The 21326-nt window shown below is 41.4% G+C and overlaps 2 protein-coding genes across 5 annotated transcripts; one reads left to right on the top strand and one right to left on the bottom strand.

Moving 5' to 3' along the window:
• Positions 1–416: 416 nt before the first annotated feature.
• On the top strand, positions 417–7759 carry pcolce2a (procollagen C-endopeptidase enhancer 2a). 3 transcript variants are annotated; one of them, XM_083542435.1, is made up of 9 exons: positions 419–587; positions 1196–1304; positions 1480–1735; positions 3910–4034; positions 4108–4244; positions 4689–4868; positions 5268–5351; positions 5573–5740; positions 6787–6923. In XM_083542435.1, the coding sequence occupies exons 1-8, from the start codon at positions 517–519 to the stop codon at positions 5697–5699; spliced, it is 1089 nt and encodes a 362-aa protein (XP_083398561.1). In that variant the 5' UTR covers positions 419–516; the 3' UTR covers positions 5700–5740; positions 6787–6923. The 3 variants fall into 3 exon arrangements, with proteins under 3 accessions (XP_083398562.1, XP_083398561.1, XP_083398560.1); XM_083542434.1 differs by having other exon boundaries at positions 425–587; positions 4702–4868; positions 6787–7759; XM_083542436.1 differs by lacking the exons at positions 5573–5740; positions 6787–6923 and adding an exon at positions 5420–5562 and having other exon boundaries at positions 417–587; positions 4702–4868.
• Positions 7760–9747: 1988 nt separating this feature from the next.
• pls1 (plastin 1 (I isoform)) lies at positions 9748–20257 on the bottom strand. Of its 2 annotated transcripts, XM_083541111.1 has the most exons (17): positions 20243–20257; positions 20075–20146; positions 19823–19930; positions 18818–18978; positions 18495–18624; positions 17611–17743; positions 17000–17081; positions 15292–15457; positions 14712–14854; positions 14427–14522; positions 13905–14100; positions 12345–12423; positions 11967–12081; positions 11508–11641; positions 11009–11132; positions 10395–10519; positions 9748–10292 (listed from the first exon to the last, which is right to left on the bottom strand). In XM_083541111.1, the coding sequence occupies exons 3-17, from the start codon at positions 19890–19892 to the stop codon at positions 10169–10171; spliced, it is 1878 nt and encodes a 625-aa protein (XP_083397237.1). In that variant the 5' UTR covers positions 19893–19930; positions 20075–20146; positions 20243–20257; the 3' UTR covers positions 9748–10168. The 2 variants fall into 2 exon arrangements, with proteins under 2 accessions (XP_083397237.1, XP_083397238.1); XM_083541112.1 differs by lacking the exons at positions 20075–20146; positions 20243–20257 and adding an exon at positions 19956–20048 and having other exon boundaries at positions 19823–19886.
• Between the last annotated feature and the right edge of the window lie 1069 nt (positions 20258–21326).

Raw genomic sequence — 21326 nt, 5'->3', positions numbered from 1 at the left:
ACTGGAACAAACGGCTCATTTATTCCCCTGCAGTCAAACTGGAAAGGACAGCGGGTTGTGTCCCAAACCGAACCACCCTAGAGTGCACATACAATTCACGGTAAGAGTCAGCACCTATGTAGTGCACCTGTAGGGCGCCATTTTTAAATTATCCTACACATTTAAACAACAATTTCACCATATTTATTTATCACGTTCGGTTAATAATCCTAATGAGAGAAAAATCGAAATGTAATTTAATTTTAATAATTAATCATTTATGTGAACTATTAAGTAGAAATTTTTATTAGCAAAGACGTGCTAATTAGCGTAAAGAACAATCAGTCAGTCAGACCCCCCTCTTCACCCCCCCTTCTCGCCTTAATTATCGGCTTGGTCCCAATCGAACACGTAGGGCACTGAGGATGAGCCAAGTGCTATCGTGCGACACAATAGGGGCGAAGTGTGCGCGAGAAGGGGAGTAGGGAGTGATTTGGGACGCGGCCCACGTCGCGTTTACTATTCCGAGCTCCCGAGATGTGGAGTGTAACGTGGAGCCTTTGGTTGCCTCTAGTTTTCGGCTCGGTGTTCGGTCAAAGACAGCGATGGTAAGGATTTATATATTTATATCTATTATTTATCTCTATAGTTTGAAGTAAACATTTTTACAGTTTTTATTTGATAATAAAGTCAAACTTCCTTAGAGGTTCATCATTTCCTGAGGCAGAGTCCAGGCTTTTCTTCTTTTTCTTTTAAAACACTTTTTTATTTCTTATTTTATTATTTACCCAATAAATTCAAGCTTTTCAAAACATTTTATTCTATAACTTTGCTAATTATTCTGACCGCATTCAGTGACAATGAACAGTAATATATAATATATTAATAATAATATTATTATTATTAAAAAAATAATAAAAATAGTCATATTTATGACAAAAAATATTAATAGTTCACTTTCCTAAAAAACATAATCGATAAAAATGTTCTTTCCTAATTATTATAAATAATTATATACAACAATGTTATAAATAACGTCATAAAAATTCTTAAAATTCATTAAATCGACAATCAAAATGTATAAAGCGAAAAAAAATGTAAAAAAAAAAAAAAAAAAAAAAATGAATACCATTAATATTCGTCAAATAAAGACTGTAATAATATATAACGTCGTGTCGTGTTTGACGCGTTTGACACGTTTGGTGTTTTTGCGTAGGCCGGCGCTCCTGTGTGGTGGAAACGTTACAGGAAGTTCAGGTCTCATCGGGAGTCAGGGATACCCCGGGGTTTACCCCGCCAACACCAAATGCGTGTGGAGAATAACGGTAAGCGTAATGGAGTCGTATTTCGGCTAGCTTTCAACATCTAGACCAAAATTCCCTCGGATATTTAGTCTCGAAACGCCACCGAAGTAACGCAAACTTTCCACAATGTAATTATACGGGTAGCTACGACGTAGCTACGACGTAACGCAATGTTTTTCTTTCAAATCGTCCTCAGGTCCCTCAGGGCAAAGTGGTGTCCCTGACCTTCCGCTCCCTCGACCTAGAGAGCGACGGACTTTGTCGCTACGACTACGTGGACGTGTACGACGGCTTCGTTAACAGCCAGCGGCTCGGCCGATTCTGTGGCACGGCGCAGCCCGGAGCGCTGATCTCCAGTCACAACAGGATGCAAGTCGTGATGGTTTCGGACGCAAACACGGCCGGGAGCGGCTTCCTGGCCGGATATGCAGCCGTTCGGCCGAATGCGAGGGGTAATAACAGCTAGCGTGCGCTAGAATACCAGGCTACGATGTACAAATAAGGAGGTTGATGACGTGATGTTATGTCGGTTTACTTTACGTTATATTACACTCTAGGTTACGTTATGTCACACTAGGATGCGTTCCGTTTATGTTGCGTAGTTGCATTATGTTACAATGAGTTGTTACGATGTGTTACGTTACTCTACATTAGACTTTCTGATAGTATGTTACATTATGTTTTGTTACATCACACTATGTTACATTATGTTATGTTGCAGTACATTTTGTTACAGTAAGTTACGTTACATTATATTTCATTATACTACAATGAATTTCATTATTCTACTTCACATTATGTAACGTTACATGACTCTACATTACATTTTATTATAGAATGTATCTGATGTTACATTCATTTGTTACGGTATGTTACGTTACATTTCTGTACATTGCATTTCGTTATATTGTGTTACAATATGTTATGCTACATAATTTTACATAAAATTACTCTGTTACATTTCGTTAGGTTATGTTACATTGTAACGTTACATTACTCAATTTTACATTTCGTTACAGTGGGTTATGTTGCTTTACATTCCGTTATATTATGTTATGTTATGTTACCTTGGGCTCCGTAACATTGCTCTACATTATATTCCGTTATAGTATGTTACAGTGTGTTACACTACATTACTCCACATTGCATTCCATTATAGTATGTAACGTTATGTAACGTTATGTTGCTTTACATTCCGTTATATTATGTTATGTTATGTTATGTTACATTGGGCTCCGTTACATTGCTCTACATTATATTCCGTTATAGTATTTTACAGTGTGTTACGCTACATTACTCCACATTGCATTCCATTATAGTATGTAACGTTACGTTACATCATTGTACATTATATTTTGTTCTAGTATGTGACATTACACTGCATTATGCTGTTACGCTACAGTAAATTATGTTGTGTCATTACTTGACATTATACTCAACATTATACTATGCCATTCGTTATGTTATGTTATGTTACATTGTAACGTTACATTATCAATGTTACATTTCGTTACAGTGGGTTGTGTTACTTTACATTCGGTTATATTATGTTACGTTATGTTACACTGGGTTCCGTTACATTGCTCTACATTATATTCCGTTATAGTATGTTACAGTGTGTTACGCTACATTACTCCACATTGCATTCCATTATAGTATGTAACGCTACGTTACATCGTTGTACATTACATTTCATTCTAATATGTTACATTACACTGCATTATGCTATGTTACGCTACAGTACATTATGTTGTGGCATTACAGTACAGACATTGCATGACATTATGTAACGTGACATCGTACTAGATTACTTCAGGCTGCTTGATGTAACATTATGCTACGATGTGTTACATTACGCTACATTATGTCACGCTTTGTTGCATTACGCAAACGTTACATTTTGTTACATTAACCTATCACAGGGCGTAACGTTATGATGTTACGTTACGCTTTATGTTACAGATAAACCACGTGAGTGTGAACTTGATTGTCCAGAAACCTTATTGTTAAAGCTCTGCAACCGGAGACTCCTCCCAGATATTTCCTAAGAAGCAACTTTGCCATATTTACAATCATCTCTCTTTTTCTGGTCACACATTTGCAATCTATTGATTATTTCGAAATAGGCGTAAATTATGTACAGCATCCTCAACGAGTTTCGGAAAACTAATCAACACCTTCAGACCAATCGCAATGGAGAATTCAAGGACTCATACACACAGTGTTTTACATGAGGTACGAACCATAAAACTGCGTTTTTACGGGTTTTTTGTTTTGTCTATTCAAATAAATAAGTGAGATGTTTATGATTTTAGTTTTTTCCTTGTCTGGCAATCCAGTGCTCTCACTGAAAAAATGAAACTCGGTCTGTACGAGCCACTCGTCCTTGCTTAAAAATAGTTCTGTGGAAAAATATGTATAAAATTTGTGGAAAGGCTGCTCGTGCTCTTCTGCGTGGCGCAACATCTAATTTTCTCTGGCAGCTCCTCAGCGCCAGTTGAATTCTCGGCCCGACTTTTCATTTGCTTTGTTTTTTTTTTACAGCTCTGAAAAAGGGCGAAGGTTCGGGCGATCGAGCGTGAAAGCACATGCTCAGCGTTCGTGTCTCTGCTGTGTGTTTGTACAGGGGAGCGGTACTGTGGCGGACTCTTGGACAAACCCTCAGGAGCCTTCACGACCCCTAACTGGCCCGAGAGAGACTATCCTCCAGGTGTGACGTGCTCGTGGCATATTATTGCGCCCGAGCACCAGGTGAGTGGGATATTTCAGGGTGTAATGCGTGCTCATGCAGGTTTGAATGACCCTTTTGACCGTCTTTTGCCAGATAATAGAGCTGAAGTTCGAAAAGTTCGACGTGGAGAGGGATAACTACTGCCGCTACGACCACATGGCCGTCTACAACGGCGCGGAAATGAGCGACACAAGCAGGATCGGGAAGTTCTGCGGCGACAGCCCTCCTGCGTAAGAGCCCCATCCTTGCTGTTTTGGTGCTGTGGTCAGTTTTCTAGACTCTCCATAATCACTCTGCATTCACCCCCCCCAATGTATTAGGACTCCTGCGAGAAAACCTGCACTTTACTACGAAGACTCAATTCTGATTGGGCAGAAGCATGATCCATTATCGAGCGTTAATATGGTCCAAGTCTCGAAAGGTTTTCCACCATGAGAAAATCCTCCCATGAAAATTGGTCCTTGTATAAGAGGAATAAAACCCCTCAGGATGCGCTGTTATAGGAAGTTCATTGACCCTGAGGGTGAAACAGTTACTCGGTAACACGTCCCACCACCTTGTTGTTGATTATTTTCCGACACCGGCATGCCCCATTGTGTTTTATTCCATTTTTGGGAAGCTTTCTTTCAACTTAAGGCTGTTATTTTTCACCCCACCATGTTACTGAGATGAAGTGTCCTCGTTCAGGCCGATCTTCTCCGACGGGAATCATCTCTTCGTCCAGTTTGTCTCCGACCTGAGCCTCACCGCCGACGGCTTCATTTGTCATTACACCTTCAGGCCGAAGAACTCCACCGTCCCAGACTCCCCCGTTCCCGTCAACGCAGCCGTCCCTACAACCCCAGGGCCCGTAGGTAGGTCCTGTTCTTCTCTTTCAGGATAAACACTGACATGAAGACGGTCCGGGAGGGGCAGAAAGTTTTCGGGTTGTTCGGTACACAAGTTGACGTGCATGCAAACTAATGCAAATCTACAAAAAAAAAAAACCTGCAAGATTATCCTGATGTTCAAGATATTATTTCTTTTCAACTGCATTTAAGTTCCCAGTTATTGGCTACTCCGCCATGTTTACATTCCCAGTTTGTTCCCATTCATTCCTGTTCATTTCCATGGATTTTAATGTTAAATGTCAAAGTGTAGTCTTCAATCTGCTGCCATGAAACATTGATTGTTGATTTTAAGACCAAACTGTTGCCCTGCTGTTTCCCTCACAGGGGTAAAAACAGTTTTTTTTTTTTTGCCCCCCCTCACAGCACTGGCGTATTCCGAAGCGCTCTGCAAGCAGAAGTGCAAGAGAAGCGGAACGGTGGAAAGTCATTACTGCTCGAGCAACTTTGGTAAAAAAAAAAAAATAATAATAAAATACAAAAAAAGACAAAACCTATTGAGAACCGAATGTATTTAGTTTCCTCCAGAAGACAAACTTTCGCCGAGGAATCCCGTCACTGCTCCTGGCGGCGAGGTCTTTCGTAACGCTTTCACAGTGTGCGGACGATTACGTAACCCCCTCCACAACACGATGCAGAAGACGAGTTGATGTTCTGTCGTTTTGTCACAGTGCTGACGGGAACACTCGTCTCGGCTGCCATGAGGGAACAGAGCGTGCTCGCTACCTTCTCCGTCACCAACCTGTACAAGGAAGGAAACCTGTCCATCCAGCAGGCCGGAAAGTGCATGAGCACTAAAGTCGTAATCCTGTGTAAGAAATGCCCTTTAGTCAGGAGAGGTGAGTGGATTCCTCGTGCCCTTATCTGTCTGTCTGTCTGTCTGTCTGTCTGTCTGTCTGTCTGTCTGTCTGTCTGTCTGTCTGTCTGTCTGTCTGTCTGTCTGTCCGTCCGTTCGTTCGTTCGTTTGTTTTTTGCCCTGTACAAACATCTCCAAAACGCCTAATTAGATTCCACGGCCACTTTTTTAAGCCCTCGCCTGCAGCTCGCGCCGTAAAACTTTCCTCCTTTACCGCGCAGCCGGAGACGGGAGCAACAGGGCTTCCCGACTGACAAGTTCCCTCATTATCTCCAAAACTCATAAATACTCAGTGGAGAAAAAAAAGAAAAAGAAACCGGGCAGCTCGTCAGTCAACAAAATTGGTTAAATTATAGAGGAGAAAAAAAAAAAAAAAAAAAAAACCAAGGCAGGAACGACCGTCTGTTTATATAAGACCCGGAATGATGCAACGCAGCGCAACGGAGATGCGGCTGGGCCCCGGTGTCGCCGAGACGGCCGCGTCGGTGTCGTAGCGACAGTTTCCTAGCAACCCCGTCGGTCACGACATGCAAATGAGCACGTTCCGGGTTCTCGGTCGGACCTGCGAGTTTAATTATTCATTGTTTTCACTTGATTACTTTTTTTTTTTTTTTTTCCGCATTTCAAATATTTTCAGTCCAAAAATAAATCACTCCGCATACTTTGAATTGCAAACAAAAGAAAAGATTTAACACTGTACATCACTAAAATGAGGCCAAAAGTTTGTGGACACCTGGCTGGGAAAATCAGGTGTCCCAATACTTTTGTCCAAATATTGTATAGCTGAAGTTGAGAGAAAAAAAAAAAGGAGAAACACCAAAGTGGAATTCGCTCAGGGAGCAGAATTGAAAACAGCAGCAGGACGCATTTTGTTGGGCCAAAACAGAAAGATAAATCTGATGATTTATTTATCCACTGTTACATTCGGTCTTTTGCTCTACAGTTTCTCTTACTGCACAGATGTCTTGTGTTTGTTGGCTCGAATAATTCGCTGTTGCATTTCCCCCCTTTGGGTGTTTCTGCCTCAAGGTCTGAACTACATCGTCATGGGTCACGTGGACGAGCAGGGACAAGGAGTGGTTTCGCCTCTGAACTTCGTGATGGCCTTCAAGACTAAGAAGCAGAGGGATCTGGCGGTGTTGAAAAATGTCCGCTGCTGATGGGAGGCGGTGGCCATGTTGGATTTGTCACCTTCAATCGGGAATTGTTGCTGTAACATATTTTACAGACCGTACCGTATGTCTGCTTCAAGACGTATTGGGACACCTGACTTTCCCAGTCTTTGTGCACAAAGCGAGCTCCATGAAGATCTGCTTTACATGGCCTGGAAGTGTGTAAAAGATCTCCTCACCTTACCCACATCAGTCACCACTCATCTTTACAAAACCTAGAACATCTTCCCAGAAGATGCATAATTAGTAAACGGGAACTGAATTTGGATCTACATACCGATCTTGTGGTCAGGTGTCCACAAACTTTTGCTTATAGAGCGTATGTGCAGATGATTTACAATTGTGTATATACTGTATATCATTTCATTTGTAAAACCTCTCCACTTCAGAGAGCCTTGTATACAGTCGGTTTTATTTATATGTGCTGTTATTGCGAGATGAAATCCCACAGGCTTCAAAATTCCTGAACAACACGAGCGTAACGTATCAGAAACGTTTTGCTCGAAACGGTCCAATCGCATCGCGCGCCATTCGGATAAACGCTTTCGACTAAATAAATAAACGCGAACGTATCGGATCGAAGCCGATAGAGGGAAACTCCCTCTTGTGGTAAAGATCAATATTTACATAAAGGATCGTTTTTCTGCCAAAGAAAGAGGAATATATTTTTTTTTATTCTTTAAAAAGTGTCCAGAATAATTATACAGTTGAATCAGGCTTGTAAGTGTGTGTGTGTGTGTGTGTGTGTGTGTGTGTGTGTGTGTGTGTGTGTGTGTGTGTGTGTGTGTGTGTGTGTGTGTGGATTCAATTATATTAAATGTAGGAAACTATGTGTGCGGTTCAGTTTTTCAAAAGCTCTTAAATATATGGAATGCAGCACACGACATCTTTTCTTCCTCTATATCCTGCTTTTTTGCAGTTTTGAATAAAAAAAGTAAAAAAAAAAAAAGTATATTATGTTATATTGCTTCAATTCAGCACCTGGATTTAATTCCACCTTCGATAATATCTCAGGATCCTGATGTCTGGTGCTGATCAGCGAACTCTGCAGGTGCGTAAGGTACTTTCTGTCTAAAATTAGTCACTTACAGGTAATGATTTCTATGATGGTAAGAAGAAAAACCAACTAAAACAGAGCCCTTTGAGCGGTGGACGAGGCAAAAAAAAACCAATTAAACAACAAACATGCCTTGACTACAGTTCAGATCCTTGAAAGAGGAACTTGCAGATCCAAACTCATCCAACATCAACCTGCGGCTGCGTTCTCATGCCGCATGACTCACACCTCTCTAAAACAGACGTCCGTAGTCCTGACCTCTCGCTAGTCTCTATTTTTGTGTTAGTTTAAGGACGAACAGTGCGCTAGTGATGATTATAGCCATACACACACACACTGCTAATGATTTCCAGACTTCAGCAGCGCTACAGCCGAGTCCCTCTGGACTTCGGCGAGCTCACGTGTCACTGACATGTCGGAATGCCAATGTGTTTTTTATTGTGCCGGAAAATGATCCCCGATTAGAATAATATTCCAATCTACATTCCGCAGGGGCTCAGAGATCCCTTTTCACCACTTTTCTATTCGTCCATGAAGTCAACCAAAAACATACCTTCTCTTTCACCACTTTCACTTCTCAAACACTGGGCAGGGATTCCTCCTGGACTTGGGAGGTGCCATATTAGTGTACTAGAATGCATGTTATGATCAAATAATCAAGATGGTGACAAAACGGTCACTTCAACAAAGGGGGTGTACATGTGCTTTGTAATTAGGTTATTTTGATGGCACCGTTCCATACGTTTCTGGTGCTGGTTTCATTGTAATCCCTTTCAGCATTTAGCAAAATGTTAAACAGGACTTAATCCCATGAGGTGGATGGATGCCTGGCAGAATTTCCTGCTGGAGGTCACAGTGGCAGCCGGCTACAGGTCAATCCAGACGTCTCTAATGCCCTGCTACAGATTGCAGCACCACTTTTCCACAGATGTTCCTAATCTTACTGTGACATACAAATGATCCAGTGGGTTCAGGGTCTGCCTCCAGGTCTCTGACCTGAGGGACCGGTCTAATACGGTTCTTTGGAACAGAATAGAGGTATCCAAACGATGCGGTATCACAAAGTTTTTAAGAGCAATCATTTCGAGGCCGATTGTGCATTACCACGTCTACCACAAATCAGAGCAAATCTGCCACAGAGACGTTTGACATCACCTACGTTTGACATACGCCAAAGCTGCATTGAGTCATTGGAGGTGTTTTGAGTGGCACGCACGCTTCAAGAGCGGATGAACATCACTGGAAGAGGACGAGATATCGGGAAGAGCGCAACCTCAGAAAATGTCAAAACCATCCAGCAGATTCTGCATGATTATCGTCTGAGAACAATCCAGGAGATCTTACCCACCCTACCAGATTTGGCTCCTGCAGACCCTCTTCCTAAAGATAAAGATCCAGCTCAAAGGTCACCATTTTGACACTATTGTGGCGATCCAGCGCAAATCGCAGAAGGTGCTTGACACGCTTCGAAATGAAGACTTCCAGAGGAACGCTGGGAGCGCTGTATTGCTGTGCAAGGGGAGTATTTTGAAGGTGATAGTGTCTAAACCTGGATAAATAAATTTCCTGTAAACTTTTTTATACTACCCCAGATAAACTAGCCAAAACCACTTGACTAGTTACTCTTGAGTCTCAAGAGTTCTGCTGGATTGTCAAGCTCCAACAGAGTCTAGCAACCCTGCAGAAGAACCCAATTTCCACCAACTGAACACATGACCTGATTAGTGAATGAAGACCTTGTCTGAAATGAACAACGGGTTAGAAATTTCTAAAGGCAATTTAATGAGTCAGCAGAACATTTATTAACATTATATGCACACATCAAAAAAAGCAATATCTTGCTAGCAAAATTAATTAGTAAACATCTCTTTGTTCCAGAAATCAACTCGTTCACTACGAAGGAATAGAAAACGGGGATCATATTAATAGAAAGATGAGTTAGCATCATTTAAAAACCTTCATCACATTCTTTTCATGCTGGTGTGGCTTTAAAAGTGCAGGAACCAAAGGACAAGTGATGAAAGGTATAAAAAAAAAATGCCATAGCTGCAAAACTATTTCAAGGTATGCACTTCAGCTGAAAATATGTTTTACTTTATACGTGACATCAGTATTGACACCGGAATACCATCATACAGATCCCATTTCATCTCCATGATTATAATCCGATCCACCCAGGCTTTCACTTCGATCTCCCCATCAAACAGGCGAACACAGTCATCACCATCTTGGGGTTGACCTCCACCAGGTCTTCGGGCAGTGCGTACACCTTGGCACCAATCTTGCGTGCCATTGAGATAGCGTACCTAAAGGAAGAAAGGAGAATAAAGAAGCAAATAGGGTTTTTTTTTTCGTGTTGGATAAACAATTTGTCCCCGAACCATCTTGGTGCTTGAAGGTTGACTTACTTTGCATTGTTGAGCAAGTCCTCTGGACTGTCAGCCTCCCTCTTCACCATGTCTTCTCTGATGGCTCCGGGTGCAATTGTATCAATCAGATCGATCACTGGGAGACTGGAGCTGATTGATTTGTCCTAATAGTATCGGAATGGTTAGAAGGAATTCATAGGAATTTTCATTTCAAGCTACTAATTTGCTGACTTGGTCCATACGGAGCAGAATGAGTTCTGAAGGTTATGAGTTATCTGCCATTATTTTGGTCTATCTGGGAAAACCCTAATGTACCAAAATCTAACAGAAACACTTTAGTGGTTAATGCTCTGGGTTACTGATTGGAAGGGCGGGATTGAATCCCCGGTATCGACAAACTGCCACTCTGAGGCCCCCTAAACAAGGCCCTTAACCCCTTTGTGTTCCATGGGTGCTGTATCTTGGCCCCAGCTTCCTAACATGACTGGGATATGAGAAGAACTTTACTGTGCTGTAAAGTAAATGTGACAAGTATAAAGCATCTTTCTTCCTTCCTTCCCTCTTACTTCCCTACTTCCCTCCCTCCCTTGGTGTATGGCTTGGAGTAGAAAAGGGAACAGAAGACATATTGAACAAGGATTATAACCTCTTACCTTAAAGTTACTGATACTCGATTGTTTTTGTCCATCTTGCAGTTTTGTGTTCACCCAGTTGACTATGACCTGGTCATTAATCTTTTCTCCATCGCCAATATCTGAGAGCACTTTGAGGGTGTACCTGTGTGAACCACATGGAATACATGCAATAGTGTATCGTATACAACGTAATCACACCCTCGTGCAACTATATCAGACAAGCGGTTGGATTGCTTCTTGTGAGTTTTGACAGCAAGACACCTGTTTTTGCTGCGATTGTATTTCCAAATCTGTTCCTATTCTACAGCCTTGCAGACAGAAACATTGCGCTAATCTTGCTAATCACAAGGGAAAGTAAACACCCAAATTGAAACTCGGAAACGCGTGAAATTTCTGGAGTTCCATGAATAGAAAATCAGCTTGTGGTACACTGTTCCATATCCATATATATTGTCGGTACACTGTTCCATATCCATATATATTGTCGCTCAATTAACAGCTACAGCACATGGAGTACCTTTGCATTATTTGCCACACCAGCGCCAGAATGTGCTTGGAATTGCCCTCATTGATATTGTCCCCTCCGATGCCCACCAGCGAGAACTTTGCCTCCCTTTTGCCCAACTCGATGGCGTAGTTACAGTTCTCCAGCTGTGAAAATGCAGATTTACTTAAATAGGCGAAAGACTTGCATACATAAATCACAAACATTTTTATGATGGGGGATGTGGAATTTTTTGACAAATATTTTTTGTGCTTTGGAAATACCCTGCTGTGTCAGGGTTAAAACATTATTGGCACTTTGGAATACTCTGAACAAGGTTGGGTCATATCGATGTCTGGTTGGAAAAAATAGATAGAAAAGATTTCTTGGCCTAGGTAATAGATTTAAGACTACAATTGGAGCAATTAGTGTTTGACAGCTTAGATCGTTTTTCAAAAAGATCTGTCTTGAACCAGATTACTGCATTCTCACTTTTTTCATTTTGGCAGCAAGACCAGGATACGGAGGACGGTTCACTTTCTTCCAGTCCACCGGGACTTGGATTTTCTCGTACAGTTGGAGAATAACCAGGCCATCCGTCAGGTCACTGGAAAATAAACACAAAAGGGTCCATCACTTTCTTTGTAGTCGTAAAGAACTGGTGACTGATGACCCCAGAAAAATTGTGTGTGCAGCTGGTGGGATTTCGAATGTATGAAAGAATGTGAACTGTTTATTACCGTTATACATTATATTTGATGTTTTCCACACATATACCTAATTATGTTTCAATAATTATAAAGGCAATTTGACCGACATGCCAAACCCCCCATCCCAGTCCCCCCACCCCCCATAGTCCATTGGACGTACCTGTATAAGTGATTGACTCTCGGACTAATCCCCAGCGAGTTCATCCAATTTCTGAAGGTTCGATCCTCTCTGGATTCTCCTGTAGAAATGCAATGAAGTCAGTCGAGTGGAAAATTACACACTTGTCCACGGTTTGCAGCCGGTGTTGTACAGTTTACGCAGTAAAAAAGGTGTGGAAAAAGGCTCAGCCTGTTCTTTTAGATTCACTGCACACTCGCTTGCCTTTAACCCCCAAAGGTTAAAACGGTCCGTTTCAAAAGTGGAACAGTATTCAGCATTAAACCTTTATGCGTTCGACTCATCTTCTCGGCTAAACGTGAAAAATCTTTTTCACGGTCCCTTGATTTTACTCACGGACTGATCTCCTTTGTTAAGACGTGCTGAAAGAGTTTCTTTGGTCGTCCTACATGAGGGCTAAATCTTAAACGGGGTCTAGCAATCTATAAATAAACTGAAGTACAAAGCTGAAGTACATTACCTCAGATGAGGATTGAAAATCCTGCATAAAGAGGGGCATTTAGTCAAGCCTCTTTCTAGTGTTTTTTTTTTTTATATATATATATATATTGATAACAAGAATTGTAATTATGTCGTACCTTTGCCATTTAGAGAATCACAAATTATAAATGGACCTTTGGCCGGTTGGAAAACAAACACTAACCAAATATTGTCAGTGAAGGAGGTGTGGCCTGTTTTATGGTCTGGGAACCAATTAGTACCGGTCGCTAATTTCTTGATTTGATATTGGATGTGATCAATTCCAATGTAAAAAATGTGTCCTTTATAGTTGTCTTCGTAAAAAAGGAGTGACTTATGTATCTCTGTGTGTCCTAGTGAAGTAGGTGTGGCCTAGGTGACTCAAGGTCACAGTGAAGGAGGTGTGGCCTGGGTGACTGTATGTCCCAAAGAAAGAGGCAAAGCCAATATGATTGTCGATCCTAAGGAAAGGAGCATAGCCTATGTGACTGTCCTTGACAGTGAAAATGGGTGTGGCCAATGTAATTTCTAATGAAGGCTGCTTAGCTGAGGTGGCCGTCTCTGTGAGGAAAGGATGCCCCGCTGACTTTCTGTCTTAACGAAGGGAGCTGTTAGGGTTAATAATAGACGTGTGGTCTACATGATTGTCCCAATGAAATAATTTCTAATGGAGGAAGTGTGGCTTATGTGAATGTCAGTCCCAATAAAGGAGTACTGTTCTACATGATAGTAAGTGAAATTAATGTAGCCAGTATACCATTCAAATAAAGAAGTGGCGTTTTGTTTCATTGTCAAGTTTTCGAATGCAGCAGTTATTGGGTTTGCAACCAAACCAATCAGTAAAAGAAAAAAAAAATCAATGTGAACTTTAGTTTTGATTGCCATTGGTCTTATAGTAATCCTAGCAGTAGTTGAAAAGAGTGTACACAATCCTGAGCAGGAGGGGGTGGAAACAAAAGATGAGACAAATGGAATCTAAGGGAATTTCACAGATTTTTTGCCTTAGGTTGTAAGATCAATCGAATTAAAAGAAGTAGCCTGGTCCGCCCATGTTAGCTAAGTCTCTTGAGTACAACACCTTACCCTCGATCGTGGTGAGGTCGATGCCGTTGTCGGCGGGTTTTTTCAGTGCCGGGTACATGTTAAACAGGTTGGCAACGAAGGCGATGTTGAGCTTCTGATTCCCCGCCACCACATCCTGCGGCGACACGAACTGTCGGCAGTCCATTCGAGCCGCCTGTTTCAACATGAGTTCCGCCCTCTTCAGGTCATCGTCCTCCTGCAATCAGAAATACCATCCTGCACTCGTGCCAGGTTTTATGGATCTCTTTCAAGCCGTACTTAACTTTGAACTTTCTTAAACTTTAAATACTGTACTTTTTTCCTTACATAGTCTCTATTACCTTTTTCACTACCCTTTTCCCTACTTGCCCCACACGATATTAAAGCAAGCACCAAACTATTTCCTGAGAAGATTTTTTTAACCATGCTTTAAAATGCTTTGTGGCGTTTGTGGTTCATCCACTGTCAACCTATTGCCTCTTATACTTTTTAAGTGTACATAACACCAGAATGCTTTCTGATTCAGGCTACAGACGAACTTACGTTTAAGCCAGACATGTCGACGATGATGGGTATCTGGTCGTCTTCGTCTCCTCTTGGAGCGATCTCGTTCAGCAGGTGGAAGTAGGCCCTGGAGTCCTGCAGGAGAAATGAATATTAGAGTGCTGAACATAGAACTGGATATTAGACCTGGGATTAATTCATGGTTGCTATGCTCCCAAGCAGTGCTTTTAAATGGAGCAGTCGGCTCCAAGAGGAGAAAGAAATGTAAAAAATGATCGATAATTACATCATGTTGTGCTGCAGCCAGACACATATGGACGCTACCTTGATGTCTTCAGTGAAGTTTTTGATCGGTTTCCATTCAGCAGCTTTAAGGTGATAGTTCACCCAGCGTAGAAGGAGCTCCTCGGGGGACAGGGACAACAGCTGGTCCAAGTCCTCACCCTCACCCAGCAGTGCGATCAGAGCTGCAAAGAGTAATAGCACAAAGAAACGTTAAACTCGTGCTTGGCTTTTATCACTGAGATCATGTTAATGGTCTTTCTTTGTAAAATAATATCACTTTTCTAGTAAATTGTTAGTTTCTAGAATAAAAAGGGAATACGTAAAATGTCAGATACATTAGATGGACTGTAAATAAGGGTGAGTCATGTTTTAAAGAGCCTTCAATGTTATATTAAGAACAGTGGACCAGGGGTGCATTTAAAGTTCATTTTCTACTCTTCGGCTCATGATTTTTTTTTATTTTGACTCACCCTCACGCGACACTAATTTGACCTCCAGTGTGGATGTCCAGCTTTTTCAAATAAATGTACAACATTACTAAATTTGTATTCTTTTTTATAAACCATGGCTATTTACTCCTTTACATATTTATTTTCAGGCCACAAGTTGTGTGTCTGACCTTCGTTGCTCGCGATCTCGATGTTCGCGAACAGGCCAATCTTAATGATCTGCCAGAGGAGCCCGAGAACCAGGTGAGCAGTTCCAGCGATCATGTCTTGAGCGTCAATGTTGACCACCATGCAACCAATGGCTGAGGCGGAGTTAAGGGCCAGGATTAAATTTTCCTAGAAGACAAAAAAAAAAAGATGTGTAGCTTTGTTTTTAGATGTAAAAAGTTTGTGGTTCATGGGGTAATCAGAAGAAATGGGAAACAGTGGATCTTGGTTGACCGGAGTAATGTTCAACATCATCTATGCGTCAACACCACAAACCATTGGCAACGCAACAATAACAATACCAAAGTGAAGCAAAGCGGTCAAGTAAACAGCACTTAAACCACTTTGTCAAGTCTATTTGCATATGGAAAAATTTTGAGAAAGCATCGAATGTTCTTAAAAAACAGGAACCAGCCCTTTTACTAAACAGGACATAAGAATAGTTTTTTTGTGTTAGAGCTACTTGTTCAGCTGACCATAAGATTATGCTTTATGAACATAAAGTCCCCATATGTCCCCATTTGCTCTTATAATATCGTCCACTTTTCTGGGAAAATGTTCCACTCGATTTTGGAGTGTTGTTGTTAAGATTTGTGCTCATATAGAGACAATGTTAGAGACAGTGCTAGTTTGGTTCTCCTAGTTCAAGTGAAGGAAAGATTTCATGCTAACGCATCCAAAGACTTCCTGTATAGTCATGTACAACTTTTAAGGTGGTAACTTGGTCTCTGGTTATGCTGCATCTCATCACTCCATGCATCTCCTTTCATGCCTTAAGCGGTTCTATACTTGAAAAAAAGTGACGTCTGAAGGTTCCAGCTATGTCTGTGCTGATTCAGATAGAATCAGAGGCTTTAGATCTTCTTGACCTTGTCCTGAGGTCAGGTTGGCCACGATGAGCTTGTCTCATTCTTAACACAGCACAATTGAGAGCTCATGAAAAGAAGATGAAGTGTTGACTGGCTGGATTTAAATGGCAGCAATATGGCCATCTTTATTTTGACCCAGCCAAGCAGAGAGACTATTTTGGACCCGAGCCCAGGACGGCTTGCTGCTGGCTGCTGTACTGGTACAAAGTGACTCAGATGGAAAGCCGGATGCACTTGCACATGTCAGCACGGTTTCTGTCACCTGTTGAACGGCTATATTCGCCGTCTGAAAGGCTCTGGCAGAGATCCGGGGACATCTTCATTTTCCGGCTGAACTTGTTCGCTGGCACATTCACAATGAGTGCCGACTACAAATTCCCTGGATTTGGAAATCGACAATCCGTCATCCTGTCCTCCTTCCTAACTCAAATGCTTTACTGTAAAAACGCAACGACTTCGCGGGTTCCCAGGAACTCGGCCAAGTTCTACACCAGGCACTAAAACAGTAGAAACAACCACCCAGACATTGTAGCAAGGGGCGTTTAATAACGATTTATGAAGGTACATAGAATTCCTTGCTTAAAAAAGTCTGAATAAGCAGCTAGCATAAATCAATGGTGACCTTTAGTTATAGTTACCTTTAACGTTACCTTTACATAGTAATAAGATCATTTGAATTTTGTTTACGTATCGTCGCTAACCTATTGCTCTTGTTTTAAGCCATTTTGCTAATCGGAGCAGAGGGTAGCAGAGGTGGCAATTTGTAACACATCTTAACAGTGTATGAAGAGTAAACGCTTACGGTCATGTTGAACATTGTGCGTTTTTTCGTGTTGATGACCCTTTCGTCGATCGTGTCTCGCTGGGAGTGGTTGACCATCTTGCTGTGAATGAATTGATGAACAATATAAACTATTGCGACAAACAACAATCAATCTATTTAGATCTCGTTTGTTTTAAATATTAAACAATGGATTTAAACGGAAGGACTAAAAATCCTGTGATTCAAATAGATGGCTCGTAGAGTTCTTCTAGTTCAAGTGAATTTTGTGTAGATTTGTTCAGATATTATCCAACGCAAGCATTTTGGATACCTAATATAATGTTGCAATGTGGAAAAGTTTACATTTACATTTACAATTGATCAGCTGAGGGTTCAAGTCCTTGCTCAAGGGCCCAGCATGGTCAGCTTTGTTCTTTTGGGATTTGATCTCAGAACCTACATCCAACATCTTAACCACTAAGCTTCCACTTGCCACAAGGTTCAATAAGTGGTAACAGGCACTCGGGTTGACTCAACTCCACTGACAGGTTTTGCCAGGCCAAATTGAAATTGGACTAGAAATGTGGCCATTTAGCTAAAATGTGTTTGACACTCTTGATAGACAGAAAAGAATGGTGGTGTCATTTTACCAGAGAAGTATTCCATCCTTCACTGATGTGAACAGACTGTCGGTATTCGGGTCCATGGGGATGATGTGTTGGCAGTCGGGGTCGTTTGCCAAGGCCTTATTGATCCAGTTGACAAAAGCCACTTTCTCTTCATCTGCAGGCCAATTTCACAGATAAGATATAAGCAATAGAAAGGCTCAGATTACCTGTGGGAATTGTTCACAGCAAAAGGCCATAAAATGACTTCAACTCATCGCTTCTAATGGGACAGCGCTCTGGCTCAGCTACAATAACGAGTAGAACACATCAATGGCACGTACATCAATGCTAATTAAATGTGATGTGCCAAAGAACAACTATATTCAAACATTTAGGTCAATGTTTATGTTGGGAAATTCATGCATATTCAGAGTTAGATTATGCAGATGTCTAAATTTCTGGTCTTTTCAGATTATTAAAATAATCCGGGTTCAGGTTAAATCTCAGAGGTTGCCAAGTTTTTTTTGAGTAGAACCGACAAGGGGTTTTTCAATAGAGTTGATATCACCGTCTCTAAGCACAAACACAAGCCTCACCAATAAACAAAAAAAGGGCTACAAAATGCAGACTGTAGGACAATTATTTCCCCTTCATCGTCAAGTGTAAAATTTCAAAGCAATTTTAAAATGCCTATGGCAAGTACATGAATAAACTTAAGAAATCAATGTGAAAGAAGATCTAGCATAAACAGGTAATTACAACTACATATATACAACTAATTACAACAATTATGTAATACATCAAACGGTCAGATAACAGCAGATAATATGCAACTAAGACACACCTCTATTCTTCAATGCTAACAGTGTTTGCAAAGCAACTTTGACTACAGCGTCAAACAAATTGTTTCAAGGTGATTTGCCCACCAGAATATGAGTGCTGGGTTCCTTGACTGGAGAGTCCAGATGTTCCTCCAAATGAGCAGATCCCATCCTTCCTGGAGATGGTCTTGCGAAACGTTTCTCTGATGTCTTTGCTCCTAATATCTTGGTATATCTGTAGTATCAGATGATAAATGATTTGTTCATACAGGTGGAATCAGATACATTAAACAATAATGGGTACAACTTATATAGACCCCCCACCCTCTTTCAGAACTGGAGGGCTCTTGGTATTTGCAGTAAAGCTGTGGATGTGTGTTTGCAGCTAATTCTAAAAATGGATAACGTATTAGATGGATTATCCGTACCGCAACGAACTCGTCGAAGCTTATCTTCTCATCTTTGTTGGTGTCACCCGAGATGAACCTCTCTGCGATTTCTCGCACCTTGTACCCGGGCAAAGAGAGGCTGGCCTCGCGAAAGAGCTCCTGCAGCTCGAAGTCATTAACATAACCACTCTTGTCGATGTCTGCAGTGAGGAAGGCAAGGGAAGCAAATCAGTCCTGGCGAACGATTTATTTTAATTTGCCAATTTGTTACACAAATGCTGTTCTCCTTAGTAAAGGTCAACTCGCACTTACAGCCAATGAGTGCTTGTGCATTTTCACAAACTCTGCATTGTAAATGAAAAACATTCATCCAGTGACTTTGGGGACCCGATGACCAGGTTTCCTAGACCATTCTACACTGCAGATGTCCAATCAGACTGAAGCAAAATGCATTAAATGATGCAGGTACCAGTCAAGAGCTTTAGATTAGGATTACATCAAGCAGGTTCCTCTCCTGTCAACCAATAATAAAAATCTGAGGCTGACCGCAGAGGAACCTGATGACGTCGTCTGCTTTTGTAGTCCATTCACCTTAATGTTAAATTTTTTTGCACATTGTGATGCACGTCTCATCATAGGTATGAGTTCCTACACCCTTTTTAGAACGAAACTCAAATCTGGTCATTTTCCTTTGACCTGTCTTATGAACAAGGCATTTTCACTTGAGGTTTTTATTTTATTTTTTTTTTACTCGATTCCATTGATGTAAAAAAATTCTGCAAAACTCAAACCAGCCCCTCTGGTACCAATTACCATGCTACAGTCACAGAAATCACACTTTTTCTTTATTATGGTAAACATTCATTGAGGACTGCACCTGGATGATTTTTTTTTATACTTAATAACAAATCTTAAATACGACACAGTCATGCAGTAAATCTTCCTAGGATTCATCCGAAAAAGTTTAATCATCTACGTCATGGTATGCGCCAAACGCTAAAAGGTAACGTAATTCTATTTGGAATCGGAAGCTGACAGACTAACCGATTTTGTTGAAGGCTTGCCTAAGGTCCTCCAGATCTTCTCGAGACATCTGCGTCACATTGTTCTCCATGCTGCCTGTCCAACAGCCTCTCTCAGCGTACAGGTGGCCTGGGCAGAGAACAACAAGCGTAACTTATTCCTTAAAGCGAAACTGGATATCAGATACAAAGCAGATGCAGAATAGGACTGAGAATGCCAAATGAGAGTGAATTCTCTGCATCGCATTGACCAATCCACAAACAAAACTCTTACCCTCACAAGAATCGCAAGCGATGAATGAAGCCCTGCCTTCGGGTTGGACTCCTGCTTTACTGTAGCACAAGGCTGCTTTGCGAAAATAAATGAGAAGAGACAATAGTAGGGAAAGGGGAGGAGACCTAGAGCCTTAATGACCTGTGTTCAGGGTGAGGTTTCTCTGACCATGTCTGCTTCAAAGTTAGATTTTAATTCCATTGGTGAGTCAGCGAGAACTTCCCAAACGAACAGGAACCAGACCACATTTTCATATGTCGTTGAGGCAGCATGCGCAAAAACCCCTACCTTGTTATCTCTGGATATCCTGTCGACCGTGACAATGCAATTGTAATATCTAATTATATAAATATAGCAATTGCTATAAACGTAATAAAAATTCTAAAGAAACACCCAACAGCCTGTGTCCAGTTCGCAGGTCTGTACCAACTCGCCAGGACACTCCCTACTCTGGGGTTTTCAGACGCTTGCCAATTTACGCTGACACGACTTCAAAGCGTGAACTTCTGCTGAATGGTGTGAATGTAAATCAAAGAAATGTAAATGATTTCTGGAATGACGAGCGTTAAGCTTGGGTATGTGAGGGGATTCATTACGCATGCAAGCTCGTTGGCGAATTTGCCAGGACTGGACACAGAATGTACAGTAGGTGTAGATCTTCATGTTGATCATGGTAACCAACGGCGAATAAAAAAGTCCTATGGTCCTAGAATAAATGCCTGTGGTTACAAATTTGGCTTTATTCAAAACGTTGGCAAATTCCTACAGATAAACCCAAGATAAAAGCCTAGCACTTAGCGATGAATTGAGTTTTTCATTTCTTGCCACTGGAGGTGCTTTTTTTTTTTTTGTAAGTGGCCTCTTCCCGGTGGATTTGACATGTAAAGCATGTGCTCACATGTAAAACATCCTTGAGAAAAAATGGCAACTATAACAGAGGCCAGTCAGAAGGGGTCCATTGTACTGAGACAGGTACTGGGACACTGGTGCTGGGACAAATGGTTTAATATAATTTCCTGCCACGTGTACAGTATCTGTAGACAGACATGCTTTGTTTTTCTAAGAGGCACAGAAGTCTTCCAAATGGACATATGTTTCACAGAGCAGAGGAACACCACATCGAGAGCTCAGCATGCCACAAAGTACACAATGCCTGTTTTACGATGTTGCAGTCGCTAGGACACATTCTGCGAAATACATTCAGTCCACTCATGCAGAACATTATCTGAAATGATCCAAAAAAGGTTACGCT

The sequence above is a fragment of the Silurus aristotelis genome (genome assembly GCF_946808225.1).
Source record: "Silurus aristotelis genome assembly, chromosome: 5".
NCBI classification, from domain to species: Eukaryota; Metazoa; Chordata; class Actinopteri; order Siluriformes; family Siluridae; genus Silurus; species Silurus aristotelis.
This window is presented reverse-complemented; position numbering and strand designations above follow the sequence as displayed.